The following is a 27,597-nucleotide window of genomic DNA, read 5'->3' as shown; positions in this document are numbered from 1 at the left end:
GCAGAATACCAAAGCCTTTTAGGAGAAGAGCCCCAAAGGCCAAGGTAGGATGAGTGTTATCAGCCTCATTTGTTCATCACCTCCAGTACCAAGTCTTTAGCTTTTTCTGGGGTAGGGAAGTGGGGTCCCTTCAATACAGCTTTGCTAATTACCTTTTTTTTTCTCTCCCCCAGATCTCTTTGGTGCGAATGCCTTATGCATGCAAACTGTTGTTTCAGGAACTCATGTCTATGAGTATTGCACCTCGAATGATGAGTGTTTAGCTCTTTTAAAAATCTTTGTGTCTTGTTTGTTTCTATGATATAGCTTTTAAAAAATTTTTAAAACAACAAAAATGTACTTGCACTAGGAGAAAAAGCATTTTATTTGTTTTGTTTAATGATATGCATGCTTTTCTTCTGTAAATAGACAAATTTTTGTAGACAGTCTTGATGTGTTATCTTTATTTTGTATTTCATGGTATTTTGTATTTCATGGTGTAAAACCAGTGAATATAACTAAAGTGTTAGTGGACTGGATGAAAAGAAACTGGTTATTAGGCAAGAACAGGGGTTGTAGTTACCCATGACTACTTTTAGCTATGCAGATTAATATATTCTGCAGGTTTACAGCTCAGCACCTTCACCTGTTTAAAAAGAAAAGATAAAAATAAGTTACATATATGGACATGGTTGACTTTCTAATTTTGAGGTAGTTTAGTGTTTGTTTCCAAATAAATGAAGATGTTAAAATGTGGGGATAAAGGATGTGTGAGTAACTATAAATGATATGGTGGAATTTGAGCCATATGGTTTTAGATGTGGAAGGTGATTTTGTTGTACTTGTCTATCTGTAAGTGACAGACCTTACTATAGAACTGGGAGAAGCATGTTTCACAGATGAGCAAGGTGAGATCCAGAGAGGCCAAGGAACTTTCCTTTGTCATCCAGTTCTCATTCAGAATTTAAAACGGAATAATTAGTGGCAGAGCTGAGACTCAAACACATGACTCTTAGCTACTGCTCTGTTTCATCACTTGACTTTACACATCTTGGCTGAAGAGAATCTGACCAAACACATCTTTACTTGATATTTCTTCCTTTCGTACCGCAGCTGAGTGATCCACACAGTGGAATGGTTTTGACAAATGCTGACAGTAAATTTCGTTATTTTTGGCTTAAGGAAAAACCAAGTCAGACATCAGTCTAATAGATCTATATAAATGTAAAGTAGCATTACTCTCATACCGCCAGGATGGATGCTTAAGAGGAAGCTTTTGACAGTGAAGTGGATAGAGGCAGAACAGAATTGAGTACTTGCCAATATACTCTTTCTGGGTTTTTTCTTATAAAAGCTCAAAGTGAAGGACCAGAATTGTCTACAATCATTTCCTTTTAAATGGGAATTTAATATAATAGTCACAACACCAAGGAAAATGCTGTGATGATAGATAGAAAGTTATGGGAAATATAAACCATTCCAATCAGGTTTGACTCTTATGTGTAAGATAAAGTGAAAGCATCTGAGTCATAATAATAGCATTCCATCAACCACTGAATGTTCTTTTGGAGCCATGCACTCTACATTTTGATTACATACTTAATGTCCTTCCCTTGTGGATTCCTAACATCACAGAATTTCATTAAGAGCTATGTCTGATACTTTCATACTTGGTTCTGTGCTTTATTAAACAAAAGCACTAGTCATTTTTAAATGGTTATGAGATTTATTACCTACCTTTTTTCACTGGTATTTCATGTAAGGCATCAACCACTGTAATTTTTGCTGATGCCGAAGCCTGTCCTTGGGAATTGGATGCATGGCACTCATATTCTCCGGCATCTTCCTTACTAAGAGGAGATACCTGTGAAAGAAAAAGGATCTTTAGTTTCTCTATGGCAGTGAACTTTTTTCTTGTGACTTCAATTAGGTCATTATTTCATAAGTTTCCTAACATGACCAGGCGTTTCATAGCAAAGTATTTCTACTGCTAGAAACAGTGCAAGTCTTGTGTTAGGAGTAATTATATAGCTATCGAATTTGGTCTGCCAGGAGGATTCCTACTATGAGGTAAAGCTGTCATGGACAACTTTAGGTCACGTTGCATAGGTTAAAAACAGGCTAGGTGCACATATCCTCATTTGAGGGAGACGTTGGTGTAGGGTATGTGATCTAAGTACTATCCATGCGTGTCCATGGCTATCAGAGGTCAAGTAAAATAATCAATAATTGATTAAAATAATGCTTGGGTCATTAGTTCCCTTTGAGGATTTTGCTTTGAACTCTTAGGGGAAAAAAAAAGTTGGTTCTGACTTATTTTTTGGTGATTTCCAAAACATCCTAATAAAGCCCAGCTGTTTTTTTTTTTTTTTTTTAAGTTTCCTTTGAAAGAGAAACAGCAGCTTGTGGTAAGGCTGTTCTAAAGAGATGTGGAAGGGCAGACGAATACTTTGAGCCTGGTAGTACATCAGGCACCTTTGGTTTGCTCTGTCTATTCCTAAGAGTGAAATCCTTGCTAGCTCTTGGTACTCACCAGCACCCAGCCAGTTACTTCATGCTTTTCTGGGCCACCCCGGGTCTGAATGGCCAGGTTGTCTCGGTCGCCAGGCAAGAGTTCTGTTCTTTGAACTCCATAATGACCCCTTTTAACCTGCAAAAAAAAAAAGGCGGGGGTGGGGGATATAGTCTGAGTTCTCTGCACTGGATCATCAGCTTGGAAGTGGTCAGCATTCCTAGAATTGCACAGGGTATGCATCAGACTTTCTAACTGGATTAAACCCAGCAATTTCCATATTACCCTTTCCTGAATACTTATGTAAAATATACATTCTTTTTTTTACTTCTTCCTGTCAGTTTCCCTCTAAGCTTGTATATTTTGAATTAATGTATTTTTCTGCATGTTTGGGGAATACAGACTCACACTTTCCTGCCACTGGCTACCATCATTAACGCATGCCCTTGTAAATTCTGCTTCTCAATGTTGGGTCTTGTTTGCCATATGCCATTTTGATAAACTGTCACCGAGTCCTAGGTTTGATACTTGGGACCTTGTGTAAGAGCTCAACTCTTGGGACTCTTCCTGCAACAGCTTCATCAATGGAAAATAACAGTTTGAGTCCAAAGCCAATACCATTACTCTATTCTGAGGGCTAAGGGTTCATCACATGATTTACTAAAGACCTGAGAACAAAAACGCCTGTCCAATACGAGCTGCTGTCGTTGTTCTCTTATGACAAAACTTGCTATCCCTGTGCATGTCATGATGAGATTCAGAAAGATGAAGAAAGAAGAAACTGGGTTTCCTTGGCTTGAGGCCACTAGAGAATACTGTCCTACTTCCCCCCCTCATCTAAAAAGGTAAACTGTGCTCATTATGTAAACTTTGGAAAATGTATAAAAATTCACAGAATAAAATAATTTACCTGTAACTCCTCCATACATATACATTTAGCATAAATTTCTAGAAGTGGAATTGCTGAGTCACAGTATAAATATTTTAAGGCTTGTGATAATGATGGGTTTAAAAATATATATCGAAGAATACATGAAGCAATGTTTGTTTATTCCATCCCAGCCTTCAAGAGTTAGGTTGATGTTTATTGATATTACCTTTGTAATTAGAAAAAAGGATTTACAGTCTCAAATAGGTAGTTTTCATTTTCTTTTATAATTAAGCAAATCTTGAGTTAGATCATAGTATCTAATTTTTTTTTTGACACTTTACATCAGAGTTGCTTCTCCTACTTGTGAGCCCACTGCCACCACATGCTGTTACTAAGCTGTTGTCTCAGCATCAAACCCACCCTTTATTTTTTCTGCTTCATGACACCAGGATTGGCACTCGGCAAACCATGTGGAATCTAGGCCAACTCCTACTCTAAAAAATACCTAGCATTACTTATTTGGAATGCCTGGTTTTCACCTGTTTGCTTTTCTTTTTTTCCTGACACTTCCCCATATTGCCACTATTAGTGAGAGAAAACCAGGTATCTCAGTGTTTTTCTCATATGAATGTTATAAAGACAAAACAGATAAACTCAATAGGCATCTTTTTCCTTCAGTTTCCAAGTTGCAAACTGGAAGAAATGGTTTATACTAGTGCAGATCTTGAAACATTTATTTAAAAACGGTTTTAAATAATGGTTTTGGTATTTCTCTCTTTTTTTTTAAATAATGGTTTTAAGTATTAATTTGATTCAGTGGCTAAAGTAATATATCTCTGGTCTTTATATATTGAATTTCAGAATTCTTTAAGGGTTTTGTATGTGACCAAAGCAGAAAAACACTACCGTGTTGAAATAGTGAATCTTAGCAACTGAGCTGTTGCTCCTCAGCTCATGTAGCTCTCAGTAAAGAGCATTCTGTACCAATTAACCTGACCCACTGTGTGCCAAGAAACTGTTCTTGTTAAGTATTTGATTGGAAAATGAATGCTTATATTCAACAGAACTCATATCTTAATTAACATATTGTAAAAAGTTTTATATCATGTAGAAAACATATAGAAGTGCAAAGAATTTTTACGTGGCAAATTTTTATATGGCAAACTACTGCCTTACTTATGTAAGGGGAGTGGGTTGATAAATACATTTTTGGTTTGAGAAAAAAAGATGCAGGCTGAGCTAAGTGATTTCTAATACAATTCTACAGATGTGCAATGGGCTGGAAGTTTGTAGGGTGGAAAAAACTGCCTAGAAGTCACTGCTCACCATAGAGCCTCAACTAGGTGAAGAATCAGAGGGAGACCCAGGAATTCACCTCAGCCCTCTGTGGTTGTGTTTTAGCTGCAACAAGCAATAACTAAGAAAAAGGTGCCAATGACTACAGAAACAGGATGCATTAGTCTGATTGCTACAGGTTGATAAACCTCAAGCATCCATTGAATTGCAGGGATCATTTATGCAGCTTAGAACATATTTGCTGTGCCTTTTTGGTGAAATTTCAGAATTCTATGATGAAATAGAATACACAACTGTTAAAATTTTAAGCTCCTCAGCCACTGTAAACAAATAAAAGAATGGTTGGCTAGGAAGAAATATTTGTAATACATGATAAAGGGTCAGTATCTCTAATGTACAAAAAGCCACAAACTGATAATAACAAGAATCAACCGAATAGAAAAATGACTAAGGCTATGAACAGGTAATTCATATAAAAGAAAATTCAAATATAAAAATATTCTGAATGTAGTCAAGGAAATTAAAGCATTAATGATACTTGTACCCATCATTAACAAAAACTAAAAAGAGTGGTAATATTCATTGCTGGTGAGGATGCAGGGAAATGACATCCAAACATTGCTGGGGAGAGTGTGAACTGCTACAATCCATTTAGAAAATGATCTGACACCACAGCAATCAGACAGGAAAAAGAAATAAAAGGTATCCAAATTGAAAGGGAAGAGGTAAAACTGCCATTATACTCAGATGACATGATTCTGTGTATAGAAAACCCTAACTGTCCACACAAAAACTACTAGAACTGATAAACAAATCCAGCAAGACAGCAGGGTACAAGAATACCATACAGAAGTCAGTTGCATTTCTTTACACTAACAAGTATAAGAAAGGGAATGTAAAAAAAAAATACCTTTCAAGATTGCACGCCCAAAAATAAAATATTTAGATATAAACCTGACCAGGAAGGTGGAAGACATATGCTGAGAACAATAAACCATTAATAAAGGAAACTGAAGATGATTCAAAGAAATGGAAAGATATCCCATGCTCTTGGATTGGAAGAATTAATACTGTTAAAATGGCCATATGACCCAAAGCAATCTGCAGATTTAATGGGATCCCTATCAAATTACCCATGACATTTTTCACAGAACTAGAAAAAATAATCCTCAGGTCTATATGGAACCATAAAAGACCCAGAATTGCCAAAGCAATCCTGAAGAAAAAGAACAAAACAGGAGGCATAACCCTCCCAGACTTCAGACAATACTGCAAAGCTATAGTAATCAAAACAGCGTGGTACTGGCATGAAAAGAGACACATGGATCAGTGGAACAGAATAGAGAGCCCAGAAATAGACCCAAACACCTACGGTCAATTTTCAACAAAGGCAAGAATATACAATGGGAAAAAGACAGTCTCTTCAGCAAGTGGTGTTGGGAAAATTGGACAGCCGCATGTAAATCAATGAAGTTAGAACACACCCTCTCACCATACACGAAAATAAACTCAAAATGGCTTAAAGACTTAAGCATAAAACAAACCATAAAACTCCTAGAAGAGATTGTAGGCAAAACATTCTCTGACATAAATCGTACCAATGTTTTCTTAGGTCAGTCTCCCAAGGCAATAGAAATAAAAATAAACAAATGGGACCTAGTCAAACTTACAGGCTTTTGCACAGCAAGGGAAACTATACAAAACCTGCAAAGACACCCTACAGAATGGAAGAAAATATTTGCAAACAATGTGACCCACAAGGGCTTAATTTCCAAAATATACAAACAGCTCATACAACCCAGCAACAAAAAAAATGACTCAATCGAAAAATGGTCAGAAGTCCTAAATAAATATTTCTCTGAAGAAGAAATACGAATGTCCAATAAGCACATGAAAAAATGCTCAACGTTGCTAATTATTAGAGAAATGCAAATCAAAACTACAACGAGGTGCCACCTCACACCAGTCAGAATGGCCATCATTAAAAAGTCTACAAATAACATGCTGGAGAGGGTGTGGAGAAAAGGGAACCCTCCTACACTGTTGGTGGGAATGTAAATTGATACAGCCACTATGGAAAACAGTATGGAGGTTCCTTTAAAAATAGAATTACCATATGATCCAGCAGTCCCACTACTGGGCATATAGCCAGAGAAAACTGTAATTCAAAGATACGTGCACCCCTGTGTTCATAGCAGCACTATTCACAATAGTCAAGACATGGAAACAACCTAAATGTCCATCAACAGATGAATGGAAACAGTAGATCTGGTTCATATATACAATGGAATACTACTCAGCCATAAAAAGAACAAAACAATGCCATTTGCAGCAACACGGATCTAGAGATTATCATACTAAATGAAGTAAGTCAGAAAGAGAAGACAAATACCGTATAATATCACTTATATGTGGAATCTAAAATATGACACAAATGAACCTATCTACAAAACAGGAACAGACTCACGGACATAGAAGACAGACTTGTGGTTGCCAAGGGGGAGGGGGTTGGTGGAGGGATGGAGTGGGAGGTTGGGATTAGCAGATGTGGGCTATACTCAGACATATAACTGAATCACTTTGCTGCATAGCAGAAATTAATACATTATAAATCAACTATAGTTCAATTAGAAAAGAAACCAGACAGAATTCCTTGAAAACAGGAACAAATGAGATTAGCAGAGTGCATAACACACTGTAGATAAGAAATAAATGTTTACTGTATTGAGGGTACTAAGGAGTGCTCTAAGAGGTACACTGCCTCCAACTTGTCAGATTTTTTAACATTTTCATAATTATTAAATGAAGTGGTAAAGAATTTAAAAAAAAAAGTAATCTGACAATGTCTATTAAGACTAAAATTAAATCTTTTGACTTAGTCATGTATCTTTTGGGGGAATCTATCCTATAGGGGCAAAAAAGGTGGTTGCATGTAGGATATGTATACTCAGATATTTAAGGCAGCATTATCTAAGGTGATGAAAAGTTGGAAACACAGAAACTGTGTTTATTATGGTATATCCACACTTGGAATATTATGTAGTTCTTGAGAAGCAGACCTGGAGGGATGCCCATGAAATATTTCTTGAGAAACGCAATTTCAGAGTACTTGCACACTACATCCCCACCTCACCCCGCACACTGGGAATATGTGTTTGTATACATTTGGGCATGAATAAGGGTATAGAAAGATAAAAACCTGGGAAGTTCACATTGCTTATTTCAAGGAGTGGAAGGAGGTGGGAGGATGTTATGACCTCTTTCTTTATACATCTTTGGATAGTTTCTCCTTTTTACCACAATCACACACATATACATATATATATATTTTTTTTACTAAAAAAAGAATATTCTTAGAGGTCATGAAAGTCCTAATCTGAAGAAATGTTCAGGTAGGAAAAGAATAGAAAGCCTCAATCTCAGAAACATCTAAATGTTTGGAAGGAATTCTGGTGTTTCACGTTCCTTGTAAGCATCCCTCTGACTTACCAGGGTTAAGGTAAATTCAGCTATTTCAGTTCATTTCCCCATTTCAAAATATTTCCCTTGGAATCTTTATAGGCTAGGGGTTTTCTGAAAAAAACTATGGGACTTGTTAAGGTCACATGATAAGTCCTGGTCAGGATAGCACAGACCACTCACTAGGCTGCCATAGAACTGTCGCTGTAGCCTGAAGTGTCTTGGAGAGAAGGCTTATCCTGTCAGTTCTGCTGTTGCTAAGAAGCCTTGAGCAAGAAAGACATGCTACCTTCTTTGAACCTTGGTTTAACAAGTCAGGATTCTAAGATTCATTTATGTCCAAAAAGCAGTTCTGCGCTTAAATTGGCTTTGACAGGTGATCTTAAATATAAATCTGCATTCTTAACAGTTTGGTTACAAGGAGAGTGGGGCAGAAAACAAATGGCCTGTTTTAATTCTTTAGGTCAGTGACTCTCCAAGTGCTTTGACATGGTCCATAGTAAGAAATATATTTTGCATTGCGATCTGGAATATACAAAGGAAACGTTTTATGAAATACCTTTACTAAATGTACCTTTACCTAAGACATTTTATATTTTATTTTTTAAGAAAATTCTTGTTGTGATCCCTACATTAAATTCAAGACTCACTGATGGGTCATGGTCTGCAGTTTGAAAAACACTGCTTTAGGTCATGCATGTGGCAAAGTACATTATGAAGGTGGAAGAAAATCAGCAGAGCCTGGCAGTTGGGTTTTTGTTTGTTTTGGCAAGTCTGTAGACATTTTTTTTTTCTGTTTCTCTCTCCACTCCCACTCCATCCATTCCCACCGCCACCCCACCCCCCCCCCCCCGAACTCCCCCAGTTGACAAGCCCTCAGGGAAGTCCATGGAATCTGCCCCCATAGGATCCTAAAATTTAAAGGAAAAGATTCCTGAGGTTAATTTATTCCCTGGTATGTGCGTACGTTAGCTGGAGCGATAGGCAGAGCAAGGACTGAAGAAATTACTCTCTGTCAAGATCGGTCATGAAGGTCACATGCCCTGGGACGCCTGGGTCACCCTGGCTTCTCATTGTGTATCCCTAGAGAACTGCACAGAGCTTTTTATGGATATCCTTTGGAAAAGTTGTTCCTCACCTCTCCACCCCCTGGATCAAACCAGCAACCTCCAAATAAGCAATGAGGAGCATAAGCAGCTTTTGCTGAAGGCCAGGAGGAACACATCCACCGGCTGCATTTTTGCTTTTCACTGCTCCTGCCTCCCCTTTTAAAAAATATAGTTTACGGAGGTAAAATTTCATCCCTCCCTTTAACAGACGTTCTGGCTGTAAAGGGCAGTAATAGCACAGCTGGTGTCATCTCTGCCCACCCCCCAGCCCCAGAGAGGTTCCAGAGTCCCCCTGACACCGCTCCTGCCAGACGGCCACATGGGAGACCCGGAGGTTAGCAGGTGACCCAGCCTGGGTCAGAGCCCTTCAGTGGGAATTCTACAAAGCAGCAGAGAGAGGAGGCGCTTTCTCTCCTCTGGGGTCTTGAAACATTATAATGTGACCTTGGAGCTGCCAGTGACACTATGGCCTATAGCATGGAGGAATCTTTCTGAAGTAGAAGGAAAAAATGATGTAAGGGTACATTGAGAGCAAAGAGTCAAGAGTTAGGGTTCTGACCCAACTGTGAACCTGGATCCAGCTGCCCTTGAGGCTAGAAACGTCCCCCCCCCCCTTTTTTTTTCTCTTTTGCCTAAAGTTGTGTGAAGTGAGTTTCTACAACTTGCAACACAAAAAGTTCTGACAATGGGAGCCAAAATCCCTCCTGGAGTTCTAGAAGTTGCTCCCCTGGTCAGACACCAAGGAAACAAGATAATCAGGAGAGCCCATCATCCACCTTAGAGCTTGCTGGAGAAGAAAAGCAGCTGAAAAGGGGCTTCTTGTCATGCCTTTTAACGGAAACTACATTTCCCTTTTGTTAGCATGAGTTCGATGATATTTACCCCACAGACTGTTGTGAGACTTAAGTCAAAAGGTATAAGGGCAATAATGTAAAATAATGTACAGTATGACTGTGAAGTATTACTTGAGCTGGCAAACGAGTGTTTTCTCTTCCCTTCTACAGACACACTAAGAATATGTTGTCTTTCAAATATAAAGATAGCTATACAAGATAACCGCTCCTCAAAGGGAAACATGTTCAGGAACAAGAGCTAACATCTCCTGAGTGCTAATTATGTATCTGACAACGGGCCAAGTGATGTAGCTGGGTTACTTTATGTAATCTTTACAAGAATGCTATGCCATGTTCATGTGGAGGAAAAACAGAGAGAGCATTGTTTTTCAATCTAGGGTGGCTTTTCCCCCAGGGAACATCTGATAATGTCTGCTGGCATTTTTAACCGTCACAGTGGTGTGTGTATGTGCGCACACGCGCACCTGCTACTGGCATCAGGTGGGTAGAAGCCAGGGACGCTGCAAAACTACTTACTGTGCACAGGGCAGCTGCCACAACAAAGAACCATCTGGATCAAAATGTCAACAGTGCTGACGCTGAGAAATCCTGGCTCAGAGACAACCCAGCCAACCCGCCCAAGGAGCTCACAATCTTAACTTGTAACAATGTTACACTGCAACACACACACACACGCTCACACTCACATATGCACACACACACACACACACACACAGAGGGTGGGATGGGTGTTTAGCATCATAGTTCTTCTAGCTCCTAAGGCTCCCTGCTCAGGGACTGCTAACAAAAGCAGGGCAGGGACTATTCTGGAGGTCAGTAAAATTGTTTGATAGATCCAGGACAGGTGTCTGGAAGACTGTCAGAAGGCCTTGAGTTTAAGGAGCCGCAGGCACTGGACTGGCTGAGGACTTCAGGCTATTACTACCCTGTGCAGCATAAGAGGAGCCGGTCAATCTAGGGTATCTTCTGAAATCTGGGCCACTGACCTTGTTCCAGATGAGGACAGGGGTTGGGATTCCGATGACCTCACAGCTCAAGTACACCTGGGCGCCAGTGACATTCCAGATATCCTTGGGGGGCGTCACGATGGAGGGACCTATAAGAGAGGGCACAAAGTCAAACCATCCTTTTAAGCAGTCTTTAACATCCCTCAGCGTGCTAGTAATCTGTTAAGTATTACTAGGAAGTAAATACCTCATTATATTTAGGAGGCTATCCCCTCTGTTGATTACCTGAAGCCAATTTCAAAGACCAGACTAGCTTACCCCAGCCACCAGCGGGAGTTTAAGCTATTCTCTGGTGATGCATACATCTTGACAGTCAAAAGACAATTAGGAAGAAAAACATATTGCTTACAAAATTTTCTTCTCCCACGAATCATGCTTAAATGAGTTTTAATTTACCAGCTGTTTTGCTTATCTGCGACTTTCCAATTAATATAGTGAAACTTTACTCCCAAAATAGTGAATGTTTCTCTTTTTTATATACCAGTATTTCTGTCTGGGGGGAAGGGGCAACAAACAACCACTCCTTGGTTAATGTGCTGGACACTCAGCACATCCACTGCTAATTCGCAGTGCCCGGTTTCAGGCACCAGGGGCCTTCAGAGAGTCCACATTAGAGGGAAGGAGAGCCAGGAGCCTGGGGTGACAGCACATTACTTCCAGAACCGAACCTGGCCTGAACCCAAAGCTCGACGCCATTTCTTCAAAGAATGAGTTAATTATTCCCTCTGAATTTCAGCTCTCCACTGCCTTGGGTCTTCCAGCTGAATAAAATATCTAACTTTAGGGTCATCTTGCATCACAGTCCTGGGAAAGGGACAACCTCCCCTTGGGGCCTGGAAAGTTTTCTGGCATAAGCAGCATTCAAAGGGCATGAAGTCTCCCCTTTTGCAACAGGCTATTTCCAGCCCACGATTAACTTCTTGAAACAGAAAGGAAGTAACAGCATGTAAGATTTTTCCCACTCATCTAAAGTATTAGAAGCTGATTTTTTAAAAATCCCTCAGGGTAGTTTTATTTTTCCCCTTTGTAAGAATGTGCCAAACAAAGTTTTGAAAGCTCTAAATATATTTCGTGTTTCCTTCCCGCTAAACCCTAGGTCTGAAAGGAAGCATCTATTTTGGCCAGGGGTCTTGGCTTTTCTGTGGCAAACATGGACGTGGTTAGCACAGCGGTGCTGTGTTTATGTGTGTTGCTGGCTCGGTCTCTGATGTTTCCTCATCTGTCCTCACCAACACAAGGCCCCACAAAGGGCAGGGCTGGGCCTCACTGCATCCCAGCCTTCCTCCAGGGCCCTGGGACCCCAAGAGCTTGGACACCACAGAACCGGATCTGGCTCACCTCTGAGGGCCCCAAGAGACTGTCCTCCTTCCCACACACGGACTTGGTGGGATGACCTCAAGGCTCGGGGGTTCTCAAGGGAGTGTTCTGAGAAGAATACACCAGTGTTCAGAGACTAGAGGGGCTCGGGAACAAAGCTGCCTCTCACGTAGCAAAACCACATGAGGAATGCAAGATTCCTGTGAGATCTGAGTGCCTCAGCCTTGTGACAAACCATTTATTTCAACTCACAGCCATCTCTCTATAGGCAGAGCAGGGAGCAGAGTTATCCATCGTTGCCAGGGGCAGATTCTGGAGAGCACGTGGAAGAACTCCAGCCTAATTTTCTGTCACACGTCTTGAAGACATGCTATGGATTCCTCTGACAGCCTAATTTTAAAACTAAGATATTCTTTTTTTTTTAATTTTATTTATTTATATTTATTTATTTAGCTGTGCCAGGTCTTAGTTGCGGCACACGGGCTTCTCTCTAGTTGTGGTGCACTGGCTCCAGAGCGTGCGGGCTTAGTTGCCCCACGGCATGTGGGATCTTAATTCCCCAGCCAGGGATCGAACTGGCGTCCCTTGCATTGGAAGATGGATGCTTAACCACTGGACCACCAAGGAAATCCCAAACGAAGATATTCTTTATTTTACTTATTTATTTTTGGCCACACTGCGTGGCTTTCAGGATCTTCCCTGACCAGGGATTGAACCTGGGCCACCACAGTGAAAGCCTGGAATCCTAACCACTAGGCCACCAGGGAAGTCCAAAACTAAGATATTCATAGTTTTAATATAGTCTGATATATCAAAATTTTCTTTTATGATTAGTGCTTTTTGTGTCCTATTAAATTTATTTTGTGTAGCCCATGGCCCTAAAGATCTCCTGTTTTCTTCTACAAGCTTTATGGTTTTACCTTTCACATTTCGGTTTGTGGTCCATCTTGAATTAATTTTTGTGTATGCTATGAAGTAGAGGTCAAAGTTCATCACTCTCTCCCCAAAGGATAACCAATTGTTTTGGCATCATTTGTTGAAAAGACCATCCTTTTCCTACTGAAAGTGGTGCCTTTGTGGTAGATCCATTGATCATATATGTGTGAGTCTTCTTCTGGATTCGCTATTCTGTTCCATTGGTCTATGTGTCTATCCTTGTACCAACAAACATGGTATGATTTAGAATTAAATGTAATAAAACTGAAGCACTGAATGGAGAACAGATCTGTTTTATCTCCCTGCAAGTCTCTCCTTATTCCATGAAGCAGAACATTTCAGGAGGAGCAAACATTCTTTAAAAACATCTGAACCTACCCAGGAATACTCTGAGAGCCATCACCAGGGCATTCAAATTAGGACGAATCATGCTGTGAGTTCCTCTTTCTCTCTCCCAACTCTTGAAATACATATAAAACCTTGGGTGGATGGGCTGAGTCAATATTTGGACCATCACAGGAACATAAATAATTTTGTCAATTCTGCTACCAGGCAATGCCTAGAATTCAACAAGAGTTGCATACCACAAAAATCTGTATTATTCACTGACCCCTGTTGAGTTGATGGGGTGGAGAGGCAAAGGAAGGGCCATCAGGACCAGTTTGCTGCACAACATTTACAAAACCCCTTGCTACTTCAGATGTCCCTGAACAAATGTTGACCCACAGAGACACCAAGTGGACACGTTCTGTATGGAAGTGAAGGATGGTGAAAATATGTGGGGCTGATATGATGGCAGATCCAACAGCACTGCACCCTGTCCCCACTCTGAAGAACCACCGTCCCACATACTCCATTGACAAGCAATTTCACTGCCAAAATCACCTCAAATTGCAATTCCTGAAGGTTCTGTTCTACCTCAGGAGAGCAGTTGAAAAAATAACTCTTTACCAAAATAATTTCTAAATCTTTCCACGTTGCCTTTTTTCCAAGAAGGCCAAAGCAGACCCAGAATTATTTCTGTTTTTAAGGATAAAATAACTTTTTAGTTCATTCTGAGCTCATTTTTGGGCAGAAAGCTCAAAACCAGCCCTTGAGGCCAAGCCAAGGGTAACAACATTGCCATCTAAATCATGCACAGTGTTTGGATTCCACTTAAAACAAGTCACAGAATATTTAAATGTATAGGGACAAACACCAGAATAGGTTCAATTATTTATTTATCCTTGCCTTTGTTCCAGTAAGGACTTCAGGCTGCACAAACATCTGTCTAGCAGACATCCTGTACAGATTAACTGCCCACTGCCTCTCTCCTCTCCTTCCCCACTGCGGACAACTCCAGGCAGCAACCAAGCTGTCACAGCGATGCCTGGTGGCTGATGTGGGGAGAGTCCATCCCAAGACTTTCCCCACCTCCAACTCACCCTATTTTTCTATTTCACATGAATGTCCCCAAACCAGGCTACTCCATGTTCCATTCTTACCTTTCTCAACTCAATTCTCATTCAATTTCATTCGATCTTTCTCAGATCTCTAAGTTTGTTTTCTTGCTCCCCCCCCTTTTTTTTTTTTTGCGGTACGCTGGCCTCTCACTGCTGTGGCCTCTCCCGTTGCGGAGCACAGGCTCCGGACGCGCAGGCTCAGTGGCCGTGGCTCACGGACCCAGCCGCTCCGTGGCATGTGGGATCTTCCAGGACCGGGGCACGAGCCCGTGTCCCCTGCATCGGCAGGCGAACTCTCAACCACTGCGCCACCAGGGAAGCTCGCTCCCTTATAAGTCTTGCCTGGTAAACTTAGGTGGTCTCTTCCTTTTAATCAATCCTTGAAGAGAAAGAGGAAGAAAAAGAAGGGAGGGAGGGAGGAAGTAAAGGAGAAGGAGAAGAAAGAGAAAGTGAAATAAAGAGAACCAGGTCCTGAATGAAACTGTGTAAGGAAGAAGAAAGTTTTAAGTTTGGAATAAAACTAAAATTAAATTTAAGGAACCAGTGTCACCTTAAAACTACCTGGAAGGAGTCAGATTCTCCTATGGAATGTCCACCTAAGTCTACATCGTCCCCCTCAGACACTCTTAATTAAATTCTAGACAAATGGCCCACAGACCACAGATTGCTTATTCAATTATAACCTAAAATTAGCTATGGTCTGAAAAATCACTAGAGATACAGAAAAGGAAGAATTTTCAATGGATTTAAATTTGTAATATTTCAATTTGATTCTGAAGAGGTAAAGAAGGGCAGTTCTCACAAAACACACAAATGTCATGAGAAAAAGACCCTGAAATAGAATTAATTTTGAACTTGACAAGAAATTGATTCAACCTGATCTTACATAAAATTGTAGGAGAGGACAGAGTTAAAATTTGTTACCTATAAAAAGCATGGGAATAATATAAAAGAAATATGGGAACAATTTCCTAGTCTCTTACAGAGCACAAAACACTCCCCAGACATGACCTTAGATGCCTTCACCATGTTACCATTAAAACAAACAAACAAACAAAAATACCCAAAGCACTTTTGGGAAGAGAACACTTGGCTCTGGATCCTTGTCTACTGCTTATAGCCAAGAGACCTTGGACAAGTCACTTACCCATTTATACAGAAGAAACCAGGGCAGGTCTAAGAATTTTCTTTTTGGGCTGGAAGTGAATGTACCCATCATGAATGTGTCCTAGAGCACAGTCATATGGCATCTTTGACAACCATGAAGTTTTGAGGCTCCACTGCCTGCCTGGTTCTGGGAGCTCTCATTCCCTACAAATCAGTCCAATGCACCACCTCATCTACCTAAATGCACTGTACATGACTCATAACAAAGTTCATTCTCCCAGTGATGGAAAAAACAGAGCTTTATTAGAAAGGTATCAGTGGTTACCTAGTTAGCCAATATTTTCATCTGGAAAAGCTGCACAGAAGATGTTAGGAGAGGTCATGTTTTGGAGCTAAATATACATACTCGATTGAACCTGGGAAATGGTCAAAAGTCAAATTCTCCTTAACAGTCAGTTTTTGTTCAATTTTGTTGATATCCTATTCAACCGCATTTTTTTTCATTGCTGCCTTCATTTCCCCCATGATCTCTCCCATGTTTACCCTACAAATTCACTCTTCTTTCTTATTTCTACCAAATTCTCTGCTCCTAGCATCCATGCTCACTCTCTCATTACATGCTTATTACCACTTCTAGAACCTTTGCTTATGCTGATGCACTTGCCTACTTGGGATGTCCTCCTTCCTCTCATCTATTATCTATGCCCTACCCTTTTATTTGGAGCTCTAAGGCTGAAGTTTCATCTCCTTTTTGACTTTTTTTTTTTTTTTTTTTTTACAGCTCCAGTTTGCACTTATTTCTTCTCTGAAATCTTGTTGAGTTCAGAGTTAGTGCCACACAGCTTAGTGCATCATTATTCTCTAGCGCTTTCCTTAGCAGGGCTAATTGAAGATGCCAGTGTCCTGATAGAGTCATAACTGAGCCAGAAACTCTGGAATCAGATGTACTTCGTGTTCATTGGGAGGAGGGACAGACCAGATTCTATGTAGTGGAAAAAGGGCAGCAGTAAATTCAGAACATAACATGACTAGTCATACGGAACTAAGAAGATAGCCACGATCTTGAAAATATACCAGTGTACACATTTGCCAAGGTACCTAACCAAAGTGGTGCTATAGTCACTTCTTATTTATCAACTGGAAGATTATTCACTGCGACTTTCTTTAATCTTCCACTTGACTTCCTCTTGCCATAAACAAGGTTTCTTGGCTACTGCCCACTCAACAACCAATTTGTATACAATCTGGGATGCAAAATAATTTAAATATATATTAGCTAAGAAAGTTCCAATGAGAAGGGTAGATCTGCTGTGGGGAAACGATCATCAATCAACCATACATCAAAAACAGGGTTTCTGCAATATGCTGGTTTATATTATTCACATTATAGCTCTCACTAAGTACTTATTAACATGGCTAAGAGAGTCGAGTATAAAGACTTCTCCAAGTTATGGTAATTTGCAAACCACACTCATCTCGTCTCTTAATGATGCTGGGTCCTAAAATAGCTCACAGAGTATGTGCATTCATACCAAAAAAGGAGGGTTTAAGAACGAAGTGAGACACCACATATGGAGATAAAGAGTTCAGACAACTTGGCAAAAATCCCCAGATTGGATTCCGATAACACGTTGAAGGGAAAAGCACCAAACAAAAGTACAAAATGGGAAAAGAATAGTAGGAAGGCACTATGGCCAAGAGGGGGAAGGGGATGAACGATGTGGAAACTTCCTGATATTAAATCAGGGGAAGCAGGAACTGTATGGCTAATTAAAGGGCAGAGCCACCTGCCAAGGCAAGTCATTTCGGGAACTTCTAGAGGTGCGGTGATACAGCAGCTGACCCTAGGTATGAGAATCTGGCACGCAGTCTCATGGGTATCAGCTGAGGACAGTAAGGGCAGGAGAAAAAAGGACTAAATCTTAAGCACCATAGGCCAGATTTAACTTCAGAGTTTTTGTTTAAGGCAAAGTCATCTCGTTATGGTTGCTCCTGTTGGTCATTTACATTTTAGTGTGAGTGAAGGCCCAAAAGTTTATAATGATGGGGTTCTCCCAAACACTGCTGGGGGGAAATGTATGTAAGAAATGCTTCCTCTTTTTCGGATACAATATATTGAGGTGGGATGGGGAGGTTGAACAGATATAGACAGATTAAAATGCTACGAAGGTAATAGACTGCTCTACCACTTCTGAGTTATGTGACACTGAACAAGTTATTTAACTTTTCTCAGTTTATTCATCTGTGAAATGGGATAATACCTAAGTCATTAGATTTTCAGAAAGATCAAACAAGATACAGCAATTAGCACAGTACCTGGCATGGGGTAAACACTCAGTAAGTATTAGTTACTGCTTTTATTTCAAAGTAAATCCTTATGACTGGAGCTAATACAAATTGCTTCTTCAGAGAATGGAGATGACACATCGTTTGGAGCTGGGGTGGCTGGCGAAAGGAGCTGGTATCTGAGCAGGCCCTGAAGTTCAGAAGTAAACTTTCTCTCAAGGAAGGTTTTCAACTTCAGAGACCTGCCTCAGCAGAGGTGTGGAGGCAGGAAAACAACAGCTGGCTGGTGGAACAGCAAGCACCCCAGTCCGCTCGGGGAGAGCATAGCTGAGATTCGGGTGTGGAGCACAGTGGAAGGAGGAGGGGGGGACACTTTGTGGTCCACTGCGTCTCTGAATGTTGGAGAGATGTGATTCAAGTGGCATTTCAGGAGATGACTTTGGAGGCCTTTGCAGCAGGACTGGGACAGGGTGGGGATTAGAAGCCTAAATCAAGGTGGTAGGAATGGGAACAGAAAGGAAAGAGGCAGATTTGAGAGATTATTCAGGAAGAACCAACACTACCTGGGAACTGACTGGATGTGGGCATGAGGGAATGAGTCAAAAGTTGTGGGCTGGGTAAGAGGAGGCTGCGACACCATGGACAGAAAAGCCAGGGTGTCTGTCTGAGGAAGGCCTTGGATTGGAGAAGGGGGAAAGGATGAGTTTGGGCTTAGATTTGCGGATTTGGGCAATGAGGAGGTGCCGAACCCCACAGAGAGAAAGGAAACAGACTGGGGGACCAGTGGTACCAAGGTAAACACTGTCAAGTTTACACTTTAGCCCTAGCAGGCTGGGTGGGTTCCTGGGTATGGAAGGAAGACAGCTTTGGCTCGCTTTCCCAGGGACAGCTTCTCTGGAGGGAATTCCAGCAGCTCGCTGCTGACACCCAGCCCATTCTCACCCCACCCCATCCCAGGTAAAGCAGGGGAGTAGACAGCTAAGACACTGCTTAGCAACCAGCCACTTATCTGCAGGGGCAGTTCATCTGAAAGTAGACTGTCCAGTATGATGCAACCCTGGTAACGGCATACACAGATCCTGTGAATTACATTTCTCGGCTGACAGCCAGTTATCTCTGGGTTAATGAGACACCCCATTTTGGCTCCAATCTTTGATGCTGAAAATCTTCCTAGAGTGTATTAATCTTTTTTTTTTTCTGTAGTAGATATCATAGTATTCAGATGTCTTTCTAGGATTATGACTCTTGCAATGTCTCAGAAGTATCATAAGTTTGAACGGACCATGGAACATAAAAAGAAAGTTGCTGTTTCTTGTAATTTGTCGCTTGCAAACCAATCTCTTATTTCATGACGTCTTCTTATTCTTTTCCCCTAACAAGTATGGACCCAGCACAAAATGATAAATAACCAAGGGTCTGACTCCAGGCTGAGGTTCCCACCCACAGGTGATTCTGGTACATGTGGTCTGGGGTCATCCTTGCAGCAACGCTGCACTAGGTAAAATAAATCCATGAGGGATTTAAAGCCAAGTTCAGATGTGTAAGGGGGAGAGATCACTCTGGTGGCCGTGTGGTGGCTGAGCTAACCTGGGGCTGTGTCAGCAACATTGCCAAGGGATGAGCTCATGTATCCGGCAAAGCTCCCACGGAGCTGGAATAGCTGAACTACCATCACAACACCGGCATGACTGACATCCACACATGTTAAGTTAGCGGGCTACATTTTTATGTGGTTTGAGCATATGGAAGAACTGACTTCACACAGGGTACCTTTATGAAGGGAAACTCCCTAGTTATGTGGGTGTATCTTGTTCATGCTAACGGAGCCTTGGAAATACTTTTTTCCCCCACATTTCATGGGCCTGTCCTCTCTGGACTGTGACTCACCTTAATTCCAACACGTGAAAATTTAGGGTCACTTTTTCCTATTCTGCAAGCACAGAACTGGGTGGGGAAGTTTCCACAGGAGGGCACTTATGCCACCTGATTCTGAGCTTCCTAGAAACCCAGAGTGCAAGTTCCCCCAGGACACTTCGTCTTTGAGTCCTTGCCTTCCCTACACACCCCCAAGTGCCTGGCATCGTCAGGCATCAGAACTGTTTCCTGAGCCGAGCTGTGAGCTGTAAGGGGAACTCCTCCAGAACCTGGAGGCTCACCCACCCTCAAAGCTTAGTCTCTGTCCATAGGCCCCGAGCTGACTAACAAGGGATGTAGTCCAAAGAAAGAGATGCTCTTGAACCCTGCCCCTAGGGGGAAGGATATGCGGGACTGCCAAGTGGCCTTCAACTTCAGGAGCGTTGGACTTGCTAAGCCTAGTACCTAGAATATTTTGGAAAGCTGAAGAAGGCTGAGGCCTGAGCTCCCAGGAGGACCTGGGAGGATGCTACCGTGGGGACATTTCTGCAGTTCCCTGTCCACTAGACAGCCCGGGCTCCAGGGAGCTTCCCACCTGGGGTCTTAAGTAGAAGACTAAAGTTCTTCAGCTCCCTGAGAACTAGATAAGTCCTCAATTCCACTTCATCCAAGGAAGAGATTTACATTGTAGGAGGCCCAGTAAATCCCTCAGGCCAGGCTGACCACTCTGGAAGCAGACTGTGGGGATGGGCAGTGCAGTACCGGGTCACTCTTTTAGATTAGGAATTATCAAAAAGAGGAGATTTGTTCAGTCTCTGGAAGGTTATGCAGGTTGGAAGAGATCTTGCAGAGGGGCATCTGCAGGAATAACAGGCACCAGACACACAGCCAACAGGGCAAGCTCCAACCACCCGGGAACCAGCCTCTAAGAAGGATGCTGTCTTACAGTGGTTGCCAATCCTGGCTGCACACTGGGCTCCTCTGGGAGCGGTTAACTACTACGCAGGCCTGGGCTGCACTCCCAGAGTTTCGCGTTGGTCTGGGCGTTGGTCTGGGTGTGGGGTCTGGCACTGGAATTATTTTTTTTCAACTCCCCAGGTAGAACCACTCACTTAAAACGCGGCTTCAGAGCAGGAGACGCTCAGATGACAAAGACAACACCAACGTGGAAAGTAAGAGAGGAGAAGAGGAGGACAGATTTGGAGAAACATTGCTCCCAAGTCTTTTCAGGGAGAGGCTGAGGACACTGGGAGGTGCAAGCATTTAAGGAGAAGAGAGGAAAGTTCCAGGAGCTGGAGTGAAGGGTATAGATACCCGATAACCTTCTTATTGTTACTATTATCGCTCTAGCTCCATGGGGGGTACGGTGGGCCATGTCTGACCTCCCCGCGTTTGTCACAAGCTTTGAGTTGCCTGCTCTCAGAGTCTCAGTAGTTCTCCTTCTATGCTGTTTTCCATTTTCCTAAAATAAAGCACTTGGTTCACATCCCCAGCCCCGCCCCTGCCCCTCTCCTGCCCTCAGAATTCCTACCCTTCATGACAGTGCCAGAGATGGGGCTCTGCGTCCGTCTGGAGTCTGTGGGTCTCATTTAAGAGCCCACTAAATCCGGACCCTTTGCCTTTGCTCATTTAGAGTCAGATCGCCTCCCTGCTAAGACGCGTTCAGCTCGGCTTTGCGAGGGCCTGGAGCCGCATTAAACACAAGGGATCTGTGTGAGGCACGGCCCCCTCCGTCCCCCCCAACCATGAACACAGTGCGGGGCATGCCGTGCCTGTGCCTGGCTGGCATTTTTACCCAGTGATGTCTTTGCCCGTCAGGCCCCAGTCTCTACAGCTCTCATGGTTACAGTTGCCTCCTTGGCCCAAAACCCCAGACATTAATCAGCCGCGCATAACGGCTCCCCCTGTTCTCTCTCAGTGTTTTCCCCTCCTTCACTTGTGCCCTCTGGTTATTTTCTGTACTCCTCTGTGACCTCCACAGACTTGAAAGCTCTCAGCTATTTACCCCAAGTCTCATCCTTTGTTTATCTCTGCTTTGCTGAGTGTTCTCAGATTTCCTCCCCACTTCCTAGTAGGATTTAGGTTCCTTCTCCCATGTTCTGCACTTCTCTAGCACTGCCCTCCAGGCTCAAACTGGAACAGAACATTCCTCTTACCCGTGGGCTAATTCTTTTCATGTGCGTCCTGAGTACTTACTACATTTGCTACCGTGTACTTGCTTTGTGGACATACTGTGTGTTCCCAGTATAACAAGACATTCTTTCTGAGTGCTGAGAGGAAATTCACATTACAGAACGTGCTAGATGTGGGTGCAGTGGACCACCTGAGCTTGGAAGAGCTGGATTGTTCAAAGACGCTCAGAAGTGCCAAGTAACACTGCTCTGAAAATCAGGGAAATGGGCAGGTCTCTGATCACGGGGGAGGAAGACCTCTCTAAGAGGGACTGGGGGACTTTGAATAAGGGTTTTGTATTTTTCATTAGTGAGGCAAGTCTTGCTTGCTCTTGTTGGGTGGAGGTTGACCTGGAGCCCACCCTGCTGGGCGTGAGCTATGAAAGTGGGAACCAGACTTCCCTGGTGACGTAGTCGTTAAGAATCCGCCTGCCAATGCAGGGGACACGGGTTCAATCCCTGGTCCGGGAAGATCCCACATGCCGCAGAGCAACTAAGCCCCTGCGCCACAACTACTGAGCCTGCGCTCTAGAGCCCGTGCGCCACAACTACTGAAGCCTGCACGCTTACAGCCCATGCTCCACAACAAGAGAAACCACCGCAATGAGAAGCCTGCACACCGCAATGAAGAGTAGCCCCTGCTCGCCGCAACCAGAGAAGGCCCGCGCGCAGCAACGAAGACTCATCGCAGCCAAAAATAAATAAATAAATAATAAATCAATTAAAAACAAAAAAAAAAAGAAAAGTGGGAACCAGGTGAAGGAAAGCTATGCTACCTCATGGGCGAGTAGTTACCCCAGAAGGAGGGTCTCTGGGGGCATAAAAATGCTCTTTGCTGCTCTTACTGGTATTTATAGGACCAGACAACTTTACTTTGGCATCTTGATTATTTTCAGACAGTGATTATTTTTCTATAATTAGTGGTTCTTTTTCTTTTCTTCTTTTTTTTGAGTTTTTTTTTTTTTTTTTTTTTGCGGTACGCGGGCCTCTCACTGTCGTGGCCTCTCCCGTTGCGGAGCACAGGCTCCGGACGCGCAGGCTCAGCGGCCATGGCTCACGGGCCCAGCTGCTCCGCGGCATGTGGGATCCTCCCGAACCGGGGCACGAACCCATGTCCCCTGCATCAGCAGGCGGACTCTCAACCACTGCGCCACCAGGGAAGTCCCCGCCCCTGTTTTTTTTTGAGTTTTGTTTTCCTTGAGTTGTTAATTCCTTTTACAGTGCAGGAAAAAAAGGGGCTCTCATGGTTTCAATAGTAAACTGGGTTTGAAAGGTTAAGATACCGCATCTTTACAAGGACTTGGAGCAACTGCCTGTGAAGTGTGCTATGGGGCCTGTCATCGAAACATCCTTTCCCTCTGCAGGTGTTTCTTCTAGGGCAGCCACCAGCTCCAGCCTTGGAGATTCTATTCTTCTGTTTAAGTAAAGGAAAGTAATTTCCTTTCAGAGCAGTAGCTGGGATTTCAGACTGGGCACCTCTTTAGAGCAGCCATGCATAAGAGCAGGAAACTCGTTCTTTACAAACTTGGGGAAGAAAATGTGCACGATTTTCCCGAAATTGACATAGAACCTGCGCTTTATGCCTCCTTAGTCCTTGCCTTTTGGGTACATTCTCAGGGGATCTCTCTAGCAAACGTGTGACCCCTTTAGCAAGCTGGGGGCTTCAAGGGGATGATGCCTGCTCTGCCTATGAACAAGGGGTGGAAAGCAGCCCAGACTTATCTAGTCCATGGGAAAGGATTATGGTCTCTGAGCCTGTAAATCAGTTAAACTGACACTTGAAGAGAAGAAAGTAGACTCAAACAGGTAAACTGAGACAAGACCCCCGGGACAAGCATGACGCTGGTAATCACGAAACCTGCTTCCGCCCACACATCCACGGGAGCTTGGCCTCCGTGAAAACACAGTCATGATCTCTGCAGCTGAGAGAGCTTAACCTCACTCACAGACGGTTCTGAATAACGCTTTGGAAAACAAGCAAGCAGCATTTTAACCTACACAGCAATAATGAGGAATAACAGATCCACACATACTCCAGTGTCAGCACTAGATAGCTTTCCCAATGTCATAACATGCTCAGACGATTAAAGAACAGATATTTTTGGAACATATTGATCGACAGATGTAAAACTGGGTTGGCCAGGGACTTACTTCCCTGGTGGTCCGGTGGTTAAGACTCTGCACTCACTCCCAATGCAGGGGCCCCGGGTTCCATCCCTGGTCAAGGAACTAGATCCCACGCCGCAACTAAGAGCCCACATGCCGCAACTAAGAGCCCACATGCCACAACTAAGAGCCCACATGCCACAACTAAAGATCCGACATGCCGCAACTAAGACCCGGCACAGCCAAACAAACGAATAAATAAATAAATAATTAAAAGAAAAAAAAAAGAAACTGGACTGGCCAGTGGTTTAATTCCTATTAGTTAGGGGTTATCAAAAGAAAAATGTCATCAATTCATCATTAATATTCATTTCCTGTAATGAGAGCACTAACTTCTACTGTTGCCTAGATGAAGTTACTCCTTAAGGGAAAATCCCTATGGAAAAAGGTATAAAAGTTGAGAAAGACTCACAATGAAACTAAATCGAATTTCAGCATTGTATGGCACTAAGCAGGTAAAAACAAGGAGTGGATTAATTCATTCAGGTCCTCCACAGACTAAGTGCTGTGCTGGGTGACAGGAGGAATGGAAAGATGATGGGGTTGGACTCCTATCTGACATGGATTTAGAATCCACAAAGTGTAGACTAGAATACAAGTATAGAATCAATTATAATATGGAAGGAGTATGACTGGTCCTATGATATAAATATAAAAAGCATTCTGACTGAGTAGGTCAGAACTGAATTCATGGAACAGGAAAAGGGCTTTCAAAGTTAAAGGCAGTGGGTGGGGTTGGTAAGGAAATTCCAAGCGAGGGGGTCAGCCTGCTCGAAGAGGTGAGATGTCGCTGTATATTGGCGTTGGGGTTTACAGCCCACGTAGAGTTTTTATAACTATTACTTCATTTTCACTTTCCCAACAATCAGCTAAGCGAGTCATTTTACAGATAAAGATATTGAGGTTCACTAACGTTGAGCGTCTTGTGCAAAGTCCCCAAGCCTGGGAGTGGTGTGTCCAGGACATGAATCTACGTTTTCTGAGTCCAAACCCAGAGCTTTCCCTAGGCTCCTGTGGTGCCTCTCTACACAACCCAGTATTGCTGAAGTGTCCCTTTCTTGCTTTGTTTTGTTGGAGCGTGAGGGGTTTGGAGAGAAGGAAAAGAAGTCTTGAGAACTGGAGGCCAGACTAGATTGCAGCGGTTTTCAGTGTCAAGGCAAGGAGATTAGGTATGTCTATAAGTTACCATGAAGAAAAGAAAAACAAGATAATGAAAACATTAATGTCTTTTGGAGGAAAGATTACACAATCGTGAGAATCCTAAACAGAGGTCACGGCTCACCATGACCTGACTCAGAGGTCACGGCTCACATGACTCCGGCCTGAAATGTTTCAGGGGTATTTTCTGAGCGGCTCTGGGTAAGCAGTTTGGACTTGTAACCCCAAACAGGTCAGAATTATCCTGCTCATGCTGAATGCTCAGCAGATGTTAACTCTACCGCGACCACGTAGAGTCCTACCACATCTTAGAATAAAACAGTCTGAGAACGCCAGGCCTTTTCATTAGATTTGAATGGTTTCAATGAATGTTTAATGGGAAAATCAGTATTTGAAAATAGGCTTCATGTTTTGCTTTGCAAATCATTAAGAAGATGCCATCTTCTTAGAAAGTACCTTATATAGGCAGGAATCCTATGAAAACTTTATTTTTTTAATTTTATAAATTTATTTATTTTTGGCTGTGTTGGGTCTTTGTTGCTGCACGCGGGCTTTCTCTAGTTGCGGCGAGCAGGGGCTACTCTTCATTGTGGTGTGTGGGCTTCTCATTGTGGTGGCTTCTCTTGTTGCAGAGCACGGGCTCTAGGCATGCGGGCTTCGGTAGTTGTGCTGTGTGGGCTCAGTAGTTGTGGCTCGCGGGCTCTAGAGTGCAGGCTCAGTAGTTGTGGTGCATGGGCTTATTTGTTCCACGGCGCATGGAATCTTCCCAGACCAGGGCTCGAACCCGTGTCCCCTGTATTGGCAGGCGGATTCTTAACCACTGTGCCACCACGGAAGCCCTTTTTTTTTTTTTAATAGAAAACTTTAAAAGTCAATGTTAACAGTTAGTAAACATTCCTGGGCAGAGCCAAGCAATCCTTCTATTAGTGAAAATGTCTCCTCTTTGGGCTTAGATATGTTTCAGATTTACATCTTCATCTTGAGAAAAAATTTAACTGCCAGTAAGGGGAGAAGGGTTCGAAATGACTACATTTATTTAAACTATAAAATCCAGAATAAATAAGATCTGGCCCTGAGTATGTTCCCAGCCTCCTTTCTTGCCTCGTCCCTCCTGAACTCTGAGCTCCAGCCATAATGAACTTCAGTGTTCCTCAAATGTGTCCTGCTCTCCCTGGCCCCTAGCCTTTGGGCATGCCATTCCTTTTCCTGGAACATTCTCCCCATTTCCCATTCCTTCCCATCTTTGCCTAGTTAACCCCTAGATATCCTTTAGATCTCAGTTATCTTTTTGTTTGACACACCTCCCTTGACGTCTTTCCTCATCCCCCTTCCCCGTATTTAGAATGGAGGCCTTCTCAAGAATATACAATGGGGAGGACAGTCTCTTCAGCAAGTGGTGTTGGGTAAGCTGGACAGCCACATGTAAATCAATGAAGTTATAAGAAATCCTCACACCATACACAATAATAAACTCAAAATGGCTTAAAGACTTAAACATAAGACATGATACCATAAAACTCCTAAAAGAGAACATAGGCAAAACATTCTCTGATCTAAATCGTACCAATGTTTTCTTAGGTCAGTATCCCAAGGCAATAGAAATAAAAGCAAAAGTAAACAAATGGGACCTAATCAAACTTACAAGCTTTTGCACAGCAAAGGAAACCATAAACAAAACAAAAAGACAACCTATGAACTGGGAGAAAATATTTGCAAATGATGCAACTAACAAAGGCTTAATTTCCAAAATATATGAACAGCTCATACAACTCAATAACAAAAAAACAAATAACCCGGGCTCCCCCGGTGGCGCAGTGGTTGAGAACCTGCCTGCCAATGCAGGGCAACTAGGCCTATGAGCCACAACTACTGAGCCTGCGCGTCTGGAGCTTGTGCTCTGCAACAAGAGAGGCCGCGACAGTGAGAGGCCCGCGCACCGCGATGAAGAGTGGCCCCCGCTCGCCGCAACTAGAGAAAGCCCACGCACAGAAATGAAGACCCAACACAACCATAAATAAATAAATAAATAAATAAAAATTTAAAAAAAAACCCAATTGAAAAATGTGCAGAAGA

The 27,597-nt window shown here is 42.6% G+C and overlaps 2 protein-coding genes across 2 annotated transcripts in view; one reads left to right on the top strand and one right to left on the bottom strand.

Moving 5' to 3' along the window:
- The window catches only part of POLR2B (RNA polymerase II subunit B), a 46,883-nt gene extending 46,533 nt beyond the window's left edge, over positions 1-350 (top strand). The window contains exon 26 of the mRNA XM_060012459.1: positions 174-350. Coding sequence (XP_059868442.1) covers positions 174-263 — 90 coding nt within the window. The 3' untranslated portion in view covers positions 264-350. The remainder of the gene's footprint in view (positions 1-173) is intronic.
- A 60-nt stretch (positions 351-410) lies between these two features.
- Positions 411-27,597, bottom strand: part of IGFBP7 (insulin like growth factor binding protein 7) — an 83,711-nt gene continuing 56,524 nt past the window's right edge. The window contains exons 2-5 of the mRNA XM_060012467.1: positions 11,067-11,176; positions 2,513-2,629; positions 1,717-1,843; positions 411-625 (exon numbers count right to left, since the gene is read on the bottom strand). Coding sequence (XP_059868450.1) covers positions 606-625; positions 1,717-1,843; positions 2,513-2,629; positions 11,067-11,176 — 374 coding nt within the window. The 3' untranslated portion in view covers positions 411-605. The remainder of the gene's footprint in view (positions 626-1,716; positions 1,844-2,512; positions 2,630-11,066; positions 11,177-27,597) is intronic.

Source organism: Delphinus delphis, chromosome 5 (assembly GCF_949987515.2).
Source record: "Delphinus delphis chromosome 5, mDelDel1.2, whole genome shotgun sequence".
Taxonomy (NCBI): domain Eukaryota; kingdom Metazoa; phylum Chordata; class Mammalia; order Artiodactyla; family Delphinidae; genus Delphinus; species Delphinus delphis.
Note: the sequence above shows the minus strand (reverse complement) of the source record. Positions and strands in the feature narration are given on the sequence as shown.